Genomic DNA, 12,471 nt, shown 5'->3' with positions numbered 1-12,471 from the left:
TCAGAGGTCAACAAGTGGATTTTAATGAATAATTTTGGCAAAAATGTTTTTGCAATATATTTGCAAGTAGAAAACATACATAAAAATGAATAAAAACATTCTCCCCATAAATATTAAAACAGCTATGACTAACTTCAACACAATAAATATTTCAATTTTTAAAATATTTCAGAGTTTAAAGACTAAGAAATTTTTGTCCAGCTCATTTTGAGACATGTTGTATTTATTATTCTAATATTGCATATACTCTCTTGACTCTTGCTTTATTATTGGTGAGTTTGTGTTTTTAAAGTTTTCCTGGGAGAAAATACAAGAAAAAAAATGTCCAGGTTACCCATTGTTATTTAATAGTGCTCAGGAATAACGTGTTTGTAAAACACCTCAATTTGAAAAGCACTGAAAAAATGGTAGAGTGCTATTCTTATTTTCAGGATTTTCTTTTAATGAAAAAATGAAGAAGATAAGTTTGTCGTAATATTGGTGGGTTAAGCTGCATCTGGATAATTCAGATATTCAACACATCAGAGGGTCTTCTCTAAAGAACAACACTAATGGGTCACATGAAATAGAGGACACAACTATTTCCAGATGCCCATTCATGCTGGTATATTTCTCTTTCAGATTTTTACCTACACATCTATGATTTCACAAATAAACAATGACCAACGATCACTTTCCTTATAGGTATAAAATGTTTACCTTTTTGACAGCTTCAGTGTTAACTACAAAGAATGATTGTAAGACTCTGATTCCAGGTGCTCCAATTACTTGTAATCATAGTAATAGCTAACAGGGTTTTTTTTTTGTTTTTGTTTTTGTTTTTGGTAGTAGGGATCGAACTCATGCCCTCGTGCTTGGTAGGAAGGCATTTGTGCCACTCAGCTAAATCCCCAGCCTGCTCTCAAGGTTTCTTAAAAGAAGCAATGTTGGCATTGTTGGGGAAATAATTTTTTATTGTGGCAGATTATCCCAGTCACCACAGAACATTTGGCATTCCTGGCTCCATCATTAAAAATAGTAGTTTTCAAGTTTACTATGACAATCAAAAAATAAACATTTCCAATTGCCTTTTGGAGCTTGATGGCTCAAAATTATTGTCTATTAACTTCAGAACTTCCACAGAAAGTAACTGCCTCACTAACCTTCAGTAACAATGACTGAAGAATACATTTTAAAAACTATTCAATGTTATTTGGGAAGATAAGGTGAGTTCTTCAAACTCATGGTAATTTGAAGTACAATATGTATTTATACCCAAATGCACAAAGATTTACAAGGAAATATTTACATTTTATTGACATATGTCACATCATTTATATTTGGTATAAAAATATGTTCATATATTACAATAAAAAAATGTCCAGATTCTTGATAAGTTCCATCACATGGATGCTCCTGGAAACTGCTGCTGTCTTTGTTCTAAAACCTGCTGATTTAGCAGCTGCTGCTGTTTCTGTAAAAACTGCACTACTTCAGGACTTCTTAATAATGACTTAAAAGAGAAAAAAGAAAAATTATTAACAGCTTGTTATGGTTGATACATTGTGTCAACTTGAGCAGTTTAGAAGTTTAACTAAGAGACTCAGCAGGGAGCCAGGGTTATTACTTGGTAAATATCCTCATCCTGTTCAAGAACAGGATCAGAGATTTTGTGCCTGCTACACCAGCCACTCCCAGCAGCCTGTATACAATACAAAGAAGGAAAAGAGGCTTCCTTTGTCCCCCAATTTTGTTCCTGCTGCTTTTGCTGGCTGCTGCCTTGAAGCACTGTCCCTCAGTCACAGAGCCAGCGGGTTATAGACTGAAACTTCCACAAACAGTGAGCTAAATAAACCTTTCTTTCCTTCATTTTGGGTGTTGGCTGTTTTGTCATAACAGTGAGAGAAAAGTAACCAAGACATTGCTTTATTATGTGATTAGATTATATTTCTGCTATGGAATTCCTCTGATGTGTTCCTGCACAAAAGACACTGTCCTTCCAAATCAAAACATGCCTTACTACAAGTAATAAAATAAATAATAAAATTTGATGCCATGTATTACAATGCCAAAACAAAATATTGGCTGAAGCCCAATATCATTTGTGATTCTGCATTCAAAGGAAATGCTTTCCAACCTAGGTCAGTAAATATATTCTTTTGAAACACATTAGAGCAAACAAGTGAATGCTGGAATGGGATTACAGCAGGATGAAAAGGGTTCAGATATGAAATTAGGAGTTAAATGTCGATTTGTAAATATATAAAAACTAGAACTGGAATCCAAGTTTATCCTACTAGTCTAACACTTTATGAAGCAATCAGGAAATGCATATTTATGTACACATATATAAGTATGCACATATACATAAATATAAATATAAAATTACTATTAGCATATTATTGAAATTTCAGAAAAAATTTAACTTCCCTTAAACAATCAGTATGTTTTTTGTATACTTACTATTTTTAAATATGTATCACATCATATAACAATGTAATAGACTATGTCAATATTTTTACTAAAATAAAATAGTTCTATCAATTCGTAACAAAAAACTCTGGCCTCAAGTTGAAAAAGGTAAACCAAATGTGGTAGAAATATTATTATAATATTGCTTTAATTTTTACTATGCATTTTATGTATTATTTTATACCACATTTTGTATATATTAAATAGTTTTGTTTCAAAATTGTTTGTACAGACTGTCAAACATTCTCTTAAGTAGATTCACGATAATCTAATTGACTGTAATGAGACTACTGGACATTTAGATCGTTTCAATAATTACTATTCTATTTATGATCAATGTATTTCTAGCAATATCCTTACACTTTATTCATACTTAGGATTTACCTCCTAAATAAGGATGTTTACAAGTTTGATTTCTAAGTCAAAGGGATGATTCTGGCAAGGGTGCCTGATGTACACTGCTTCACTACCTTGTGAAAGTGCCACGCCAACACAGGACGCCATTAAGAGAGGTGCTTGTTTCATGGAACTCTCACCATAATTAAAGCTGTTTAAACACTGTTTGCTTATTGTTCACTGTCATTTTTTACTACTTTTGAATTTTTAATGTCACTTAATGTAATAGTTCCACTCTTTTTCTGTTTAGATATTTTGCAATGAATTGGGGGCAAATTGTTTCCTTATAAAACATACGAAGTTTTCTGCCCAGCCTGGTGGTATGCAGCTATGCTCCTGTCTGGGAGGCTTTGGCTGGAGAATCATCTGAGCCTATCCCCTGGAGTTCAAGGTCAGCCTGAACAATACAGTATGGGCTCCCATGGTTAAGTGAAGAAATGAATGAATCAGTGTTTTATGTAAGAAATATTTCAGCTATTTACTGTTTTTTATATTTGTTGCAATTATTCTTCCTGTATTATTTTGCATTTTTATTTTCAGCGTCATTTTTGGCTACTGCATTATTATGCAGTGAAATTTATATTGCTTTCCTTGTGATTCTGTTTTTTAAGCTACAAAATCTCTTTCCAGATACTTGAGATAAACCCTCATTCAATTTTTTAAAAATTTAAGACTACATTAATTTATTCTGGTGAATACTGAGTGTGATGTGATGAAATAAATTCTTTTATGGCCTTAACTCACTATCCAGTTATTCTAGTATTTAGTGAATAATGTTTCCTTTCCTGGTTAACTCCTAATGTCATTTGTCAAATTTATCATAGACATTAAATATTAGTTTAATCATACTTCTACAGCATTAAAGCATTGTTCCACAAACCTCAGAATTCAGTACAAGTCTGTTTTAAAATGCTACCCTCGTCAGATATTCACAGTTTGGTCAGTCAAGAAACAGAACTAGAAGTGTAGGGAGCCACGCGACAGCCACAATGCTGCCTCCCTGCCTCTCTCTCTCCTATGGGCACTGTGTCTGCCTACATTAACCATAATCCTCTCCTGCTTACGTCACATACCTGGACATGACCATGACCCTGTTGTATTCACACCTGTAGCCTCTTCCTGTCCCACCTCCCGCCCTTGGCCTATAAAAGATGTAATCACTTCCGGAATAAAATAGGGCTTGATCGGACTCTCTTGACTTGCTTCCGTCTCTCTTTGTCTCCTCTATGTCTTTATTTAATCCCTGTTCCTCCTCCAGGTACACCCCACAGATTGATCTGCAGGCCGGATCACAGAAGTGTTCCTGTTCCTACAGTCTTGGAAGATATCTGTGAGATTCTAGTGTGTACTATCAAAAAGGCACAATTCAATTCTGATAGCAGTCTTTTAAATCCTAAAAAAATTTAAACAGTTTCATTTGTAACAGACAACTCTCACTAACAGATTTATAACTACAAGCTGACAACTTACCAGTCTTTTCTGATTTAACACTTGTTCTAACAGAGTAGGTCTTGCAGGACGATCCCCCATAGATCCTGTTCTTTGTTTGACAATGGAGAGTATGTTATCTGCACTTTCCTGGGATAAATGATAAAAGCAACATGAGATTAACAGTTAACACAACATAGTGGTCCAAATGATGGGAACCTCAGGGATGTGATAAATAGGTCTTTGCTTTTCTTCCTTTTGTCTAGTTCCTGTAAAATTTTGGGAGAGTCCCTTATTAAGTCATAGGTGAGGTGCTGGCAGTTAATTTTATATAATATTCCTCTGTATTCCCACTCTCCAGGATTTTCACCCTGGGTCCTTCAGTCTCTTGAAGGGTCTCAAATTATAAGTGGGTCAAAAGTGTGTGTGTGGGGGGGGAGATTTACTCGTGAGCTATTTTCAATATTATAAAAAATGTCAAGTGGAATCGAACATTCTCCTCACATACAACTGTGTAGACCAAAAAAGTCTGCTTGCTTTTGGATGAAATATATGAATTTAGAGGTAATCTGTATACTGCTAATGGAATGCTCTGTTTTTCTGCCAAATTCACAACCGAAAGAGGAGCAGTAAGATATTGCTTAAAGAAGCAATTGACTAAAAGTTTTCAGAAGTCACTAGGAGAAAAATTATAATCTGGCTTGAAAAGGTCAAAAAGCACTGGTAGAATCTTCTGTCACTGTTATAGATAAGTCAAAGTAAACCCTAAGATGATATTACTTTTATAGACAATAAAATCCAAATAAAATCAGCACTTACTACCTAATATGTAACTCAAGTTATCTGCTATAATAAATCTTTAGTACTTTACAATTTCCCTCAAATAATGAAACACTGCTCTAGTTAACTTTAATAAAACCAGGATACAATACTGACCTCATCCAAAAATTTTCAGTAAACATAAAAGTATAAACTGTTTTACCACAAAGCCCCATCTTATATGAACTTAATCTTGTTATTCTTTATTTGGGATATTGTCTGTTTTTCTTCTTGGCCTCTCTCCTGGCCTTTGGGCTGTCTATAAAGTACCCGGTAAGACGCTGCACTTGGTGATGCATACCTGTAATCCCAGCATTCAGGGGGGCTGAGGCAGGAGGATTGTTATAAATTGAGACCAGCCTGGGCTACATAGTGAGTTCAAGGCCAGTCTGAATTGTAGAGCGAGACTGTGTCTCAAAAAAATGAAGGACAAAAAACTCAAAGAAACAAGCAAACAAAATCCCTCTTTACTTCTTTCCCTATGAGAAATTTAGCAACTTCATATTATACAAGTTTCTATTCCTCAACTATTTGGCTCCAAAATGTAAAAATTGTAAGATGTTCTATACCCACAGAAAACAAAAATGGTTTCCTTCTCTCTCTCACCAGACAGTTAACTCTGTGGGATATTGTTTCATTTTCTGTGCACAGTCAGTAGAAGGCTGGAACCGACCTGATGCTGAACACTCTCCACCCCCACAGCCCAGACTAAGCATTATGTAGTTTGAGAACCGTAAGAACACAAAACCACAGAAGCTTGTAGTAGAAATAACCTTGAGTCATCTAGCTCTAATTTCTACAGTGTTGGGATTCGCTTTTCAAAAAATTTCAAAGTTTTGTCTAAAGGAGTTTACCAGTTTTTGTGGTATTCCATTTGGTTCTCAATTAACTCTAACACTTAGGCAGCTTTTAATGAGCTTGAGCTGAAACTTATAACCCTTGTGATTTTAACCTAGAGTTCCCGTGTCTTCAAAATTATGCAAAATAAAATCTGCTTCTTTCAAATGGAAGTTTTTTAATTTAATGGTAATGATTCCAATCCATACAAGCGAATTATCTCTAGTTGCTTCATATAGCATAGTTCTTATATACATGGTTTAGATATTTCTTGTTCAACCTCAGTTCATGTAAGAAATACTGATTATTTTCCCCGTTTTTTTGGAGACACGGTCTCACTCTGTAGTCCAGGCTGACCTTGGCCTCAAACTCATGGCAATCCTCCTGCCTCAGCCTTCTGAGTGTTAGGATTACAGGTATGTAATACCACATCTGGCAGAAATATGCAATGCTTCAAATTCTAATCTTGCTGCTCATTCTCCATGGCAAGAAGTCCCCATAGCACCTCACCTATCCATTCCATAATCTCTTACAATCTCCAAATCTATAGCCCTTGATTTTAATCTATCCTTAGAAACCTTCACCTAAAGATTCCAAGTCCAAATTTCACAGCCACCCATTTGATATCACATAAACATCACCTTCAATAGCTTCTTCCAAATTTATCTTCCAAGAATTTTCTTTTCCTTCAATAAATTATTTTTATTAGTAGTATATTCTTGCAACACAGACTAATTACATTCATCTTGGGGAACAGGTGCATCCACATATTGCATTTTTACTCCTCACCCTCCCTCCCTTCTCCATTTTTCATGGACTTTCCACATACTCTACTTAGTTCGATATGCTATCTTCCCCAAAGTGGCTCCTGGGCTTCTACTTCTCTCTCTTTTTTTTTTTTTTTTTTTTTTTTTTTTTACTGAAATGTGTTATTCTTTTATCCACCAGAGTTCTAGGGAAGCACTGCAGTGTGGGAATAAAGGCAAAGCTCCCGAATCAGCTTGCTTGTATTTGAGTACTTGCTGGCTGCATGGTGTAGGCCAAGTCGCTCTTTCTAAGTCTCAATTTCTACCCATATAAAACACAGAGGTATCTCATTGCTGAAGGGTTGTAAAACTCAAGTAGCCTAGCAGTTGCCTGGCAAGTAAAAAAATTAGCCATTCTTTCTGGCTTACATTTTTACTCTACACAGGTAAATAAGGGACAAACATGGACTGAAGGAGGTTTTAATCTAAGATCTTCAGAGTCCTTCAACCCTAAAATAATCTAATATGTACAAGGTCCCATGAGACTGTATGCAAAACCAAATCCTGCATATGTGCCTTTTACAGGGAAGAGTCTTCTTCAGGAAACGGAAATTACTGTCAAAGTAATCTTTTTATCTCTAAAACAGACAGGTGGTAGATTTACTCTCAAGAGAGATAATCCTAAATGCCATAATCTCAAAACATCAAAATTCTTAAAGTTCAAGATTTTCTCATATCAAATTTCTAAAACCATGACTCTTAAAGATTAAAATTCCAAAAGCTGAAACACTGAAAACTGTAATTCAAGAGTAGCGCCATATAGAAAATCGGTGTGAAACTATTTGGAGTCATAGTCTATAAAGAAAAATATGCAAGACTCCACAATATAGTTAATGATCCTGCAAGTCAGGCAGCTTTTATGGTCTACTTTTGTGCAATCATCTATGATCTGTCTCCATAATACAAAGTTCATACCAGTTTTCACCTTTAAACATTATGTTCTGGCTCATTTTAAACTAATTCAATGATTCTCTATACTGTGATTAACTTTTATTAAAGGAGGAAACCCAGGATGAAACATCTATTTATCTGTAGCAACCCTGAAGTGTACCTCTACCATTTACAATAATAGTGGCTAAGGTTTATTGGCTTGAACTACACTGGACAATGAACATTCATTTGGGAATATCTCACATACAGCAACAATAAGAACTAAGTATTATTTTAATGCCAAGAGAAGAGGAAGTTAAAATTTACAGGTTAATAATCGGCCACAGACTCAAGCAAATAAAGGAGTGGGGATTTCAAGCCACAAGTTTAACTCTTAACGTTCTAACTTTAACCTTCAATACAGTTCAAATAAAAACAACATAAAAGTTGAGACTCACAATCTATTAAATCTTCTCAGGGTAAGAAAAGAAGTAGCCAGAATAGGGTACTACGAACGGGGAAACCAAGAACAAAATTAAATATCCGAGTATTAAGAATCATGAAAGTACTGATTGAGAACAGTATTCTAAGTGCAGAGTCCTAAGTCCAGAAACACTTCAAACAGAGTACTATGAATAGGGACAGTAAGAACACAGTAATAATAATAATAAAAAAAGCAGACTACCTTGTCTAACCATTTCCTCTAGGGTTCAAAGTCTGCCTTCTCATTCAGAAATAAGTCAGATCAAACATTCATTATTTGCCCTTCCAGCCCATATTTCAGATCTTTGAAATGACAGCTCTTGCTGATGTCTCACATCATTTTCATTGAAATTTATTCACTTATCATAAGGGTGCAACAGACTTGTTAAGGCTTTGCAGGTGTTCCTACAAATTCTAACTTAGAGCAGGCGCTCCCTCTCAGCGGGGAGTCTCACCTAGGAACCTAGCATTTATGGGAGCAGCTGAGCTGGACCAGGAAATAGGGTTTGCAGCAAGAGTGAGTTTTCTTCTTTCACCTCCCAACCCAAAGGATCCCTGCGAGATGCAGTACCTCCAGTTTGACGTTTCCCGCGCTGCCAGTCGAGGCGGTCCCACCGCAGTTCAGGGCCTGGTCGCTCTTCTTCTTCTTGTACTTGTCCTTGTACATCTTGTTGCGGTGTTTCTTGCACATCCACGGCTTGCGTTGTTTGGCCACCTGACTCGTGGTCTCGCTGCAGCCCTCGTAGGTGCAGGTCTTGCTCATGTTGCCCCCACTGCTACCCCGCCTCCGGGGTCCCCCGCTGCCGCCCTCGCCCCCCTCGGGGGCTTCCTCATCTTCCAGATCCTCCAAGCTGGCCGTGCTCTCGCCGCCCCCCGGGGGGTCCGAGGTGTCCAGCAGGTCGGCCTCGTCTTCCCCGGCCTCGTCCTCCGCATCCCCCGCCACCTCGCACGGGTATGCGCCGGGCTTTGCTGCCGGGGCCGGGGCAGGAGCTGGGGCCAGCTTCGGGACGTCTTCTGCCGCGGCCTCGTCCGGCCCACAGCAGGGGTGTATCACCACCAGGGTGAATTGCGAGGCCGGGGCCGTCACCGGGGTGGAGGGCCCCGCGCCCTCAGCGACACCCTGCACCTCCGTGCTTGCTGGTACTTGACCAGGGTCCAAGACCCCAGACCCCGGCACCGGTAAGGCCCCACCGCACGTCCCAAACCCAAGGACTCCAGAGCCGCCAGGTAGAAAGGCACCGCCGCGGAAACAGCGCCCGACTGCGCCTGCGCGGCCCTGGTCTAAGCGTCAGCGTCTCCACGCTCTCCGCTTTTGGGAACTGTGCGTCCGTCCCGAGGGGCGGGGCTGAGAGGTAACAGCAGGGGCTGACTGCGCATGTGCCAGTCGGTCAGTCCCATCCGCGGTTGAGGTGCCCAGGTGGAACCTTGTCAAATTTGTCCAGGCCACTATTTTTGCCTGGCCTACTGCATTGAAACGTTTCAGAGTCGTTTTCTATTGGGATTCTGCCCTGTAAATTAATATTACTTCTAAGTGATCTATGACTGGTGGCGTTCAGATGCTGGTTCGCTATAGTGATAATTTGCCCCAAACCACCTGAAATACTAAGAAGAAAAGCTGTTACAAGCAAACGTCACAAGTACACAGTCAGTAAAGGGAACATGGCCTATTTCAAAATAGCAGAGTTGAGGTGTGGGCCAGACCTGCAGCATCCATGTGTTGAGAAAGATTTGAGTTTTTGTTTGTTTTGGTGGTCAAGGGAATCAATCTCAGTGTCTTTGCACCGAGCTACATTTCCAGGCCTGTTTATTTTTATTTTTTTAAATTTGAGGTAAGGTATCCTTAATTTGCCCAGGCTGGCTCTAACTTGAGATCTTCCTGCCTCGGCCTCCAAGAGTGCATGAGCACACCCCTTATTTACTCTTGATAAATTTTTTTCTTCCTGGAAATTTTTATTTTTATTTTTATTTTAAAGAGAAAAAGCAAAAAAAAAAAAAAACACAAAAACAAAAAAACAAACAAAACAAAACAAAAACAAAAAACCCACCAGAATTTCAAAACAAGATAATGGGAGATTAACAATGGTTAATACATTGCGTCTTGTTATCCTATTAGTTGCTCAGATTACAAGATTTAGGCATAAAAATTGGTCAAATAATATAAGCACAAATCTTTCTTTTCAATGAACTAATCAAAATTAGTAGTGTAACTATCTTAACTATCCTGTGTGTATATACATATATATATTTTTCCTTGTCCCTTTCTTCTTTTCTTCTTGTTTTTCTTTCCTTTTGAACAGTTTCTTCCCATTTCACAATATCTATGGTACATTTTTGATCTTATATACTCTTCCAGCGTCTTACACTAGGGTGACAATATGATGTTTACATATGTGAGTCTGATTTATCTCACTTTTGACCGTGGTCACAAATTGCTCCATTTATCTATGAAAGTCTCCAGTTTATCCTTCTTTATAGCTAAATAGTACTCCATGGTATAAAAACACCACCTTTTTTTTAATCCGTTTCTTGGTTGATGGTTATTTGGGTTGTTTCCAAGATTTAGCTATTACAAATTGTGCTGCTATAAGTGTGATTTTTAGTACTTGCACTTTGCTATGTTTTCTATAGTAAGTTTTAACTTTTTCATTAAATACAATGAAAATATGTAGAAAGGAAAACCAAATGATGAATGATAAACAGACAAAACAAAAACTATCTTTTCTACCAGTCACTGGGCAATTGCTCATCTCTGACTTGGCCAAATCCTTGGAGGGAACAGATCCAGCTGTATCCTGAACACAGCTGTTAAATAGATCTTCTCTTTACCTTCTTAGTAAAGTTCTCATTTTACCTATTGGAAAGGAAGGAAATGACTCCATAAGCTGTAAACCCAGGCACATGAAGATGTTTGTTGTCCATAGGTGAGCAAATCATCACTAACATTTGAAACAGAAACATAAAGGACAGGTTTGGAATTACGCAACTTCTGACACTGACCTTTGTTATTAGAGCAAGTTAGTAATAGTTTCTAAAATTCAGTTCTCTGACTGATAAAATAGGACAGTTACTGATCTATTAGTCAGTTGTTAAAATTGCAGAAGCTAGAAAGTTCAATGCTGTCATTAAAAATCAAATTACATAAAATAAATTCTAAAGACAAAGGTTAAAAACTCAAAACTCATCACTTTTTAATGATCTTACTCCATTTTAGCATTATCCACACACGTAAGGTTACGTATTGTACCTGCTATGTGGAAATATTCTTTGTTTTTTTAATGTACTGCACAATTCTTTCCAACTCTGTCTGTAGCAATGTTACGTTGGTCCCTTGAAATCAGCCACAGTGGGAGGATTTACACCATGCAAACTGTCACATGCTCCAAGGCAGGGTTTGACCTGTTAGTTGTGTGTAGACTTGAAAAAGTGATAATGTGGGGGGAAAAGTGAGAGGGGAAATGCTAAGAAAGATGAAGCTTAAAATGTGTCCTGTATGAGGCTGTCACACTGTGAACCTCTCCTCCTCACCTAGGGAGCTGCTGTAGTTGGATCTGTGATGTCTCCTAAGGCCCATGTGTTAACAGCACAGTCAGCCTGGCACCTTTGGGAGGTGGGAGGACTTTCAGCAGGTGGGACTAGTGGGTGGAGTTAGATACCTGGGGCATGTCCTCGAGGAGGGTATTGGGACACTGACTTCTGCCAGTATCTTTTGTTTTTTGTTTCTTATCCATAATGAGGTAAAGTCTCCCTTTGCCATGTATTTTCAAATGATACACTGTGCTACCGCAGACCCAAAGCAGTGCAGCCAACAGATCATGGGCTGAAAACAGGATAGACCCCTTTTCCTTCAGATTATTTATCTAAGCTGTTTTCTCACAGTGATGGTGTTATAGGCAACTGAGTTAGAAATATTATAGCAAAAGACAGGACTGAGCCCTCAAAGGAGCCAGATACATTGCAACTGAGGGGGAGACTGACCCCTCGGCTATGGGCCAGATCTCAAGACCAAAGGCAAAATAAATGCAATTATACCCTAAGTATAAACATCAGGGGTTGATACTCTAAATAGGTATCAGTCACCTTGAGGGAGCCAGAAGAAGCCATTAACCCAACCCCTTACCAGGAAAGACCCTGTTCAGTATTTATGCCTGCTTGCTAAGTGACTGGCCTCCCCATTTGATCACATTTAATCAATTGCACCTGAGCAATTACAATCGTAATCTTATTGGTTGACCAGAGTTCTATACCACCTCATGCCTGCCTGCCTTGTGAGTTCCGAGTTCCCATTTTTCCCACATTTTTCTTGTGGTTTTGCTCTATAAAAGCCTTAGAAAAGACAGAGTCTTTGGCAGCTCACATGGGACTCCGTCTGTCTCTCTCTCTC

At 38.2% G+C, this 12,471-nt stretch overlaps 1 protein-coding gene across 1 annotated transcript; it reads right to left on the bottom strand.

Moving 5' to 3' along the window:
• Rfxap (regulatory factor X associated protein) lies at nt 1–9,378 on the bottom strand (the record flags this gene model as incomplete). Its single annotated transcript, XM_013140909.3, has 3 exons — nt 1–1,492; nt 4,318–4,425; nt 8,662–9,378. Coding segments are annotated over 3 exons (936 nt in total), but the record flags the coding sequence as incomplete, so codon positions are not given.
• Between the last annotated feature and the right edge of the window lie 3,093 nt (nt 9,379–12,471).

The sequence above is a fragment of the Cavia porcellus genome, unplaced genomic scaffold (assembly GCF_034190915.1).
Source record: "Cavia porcellus strain 051 isolate PalLab524CR breed Dunkin Hartley unplaced genomic scaffold, mCavPor4.1 scaffold_21, whole genome shotgun sequence".
Taxonomy (NCBI): domain Eukaryota; kingdom Metazoa; phylum Chordata; class Mammalia; order Rodentia; family Caviidae; genus Cavia; species Cavia porcellus.
The sequence above is the reverse complement of the archived record's forward strand: the minus strand, read 5'-3'. Positions and strand labels throughout refer to the sequence as shown.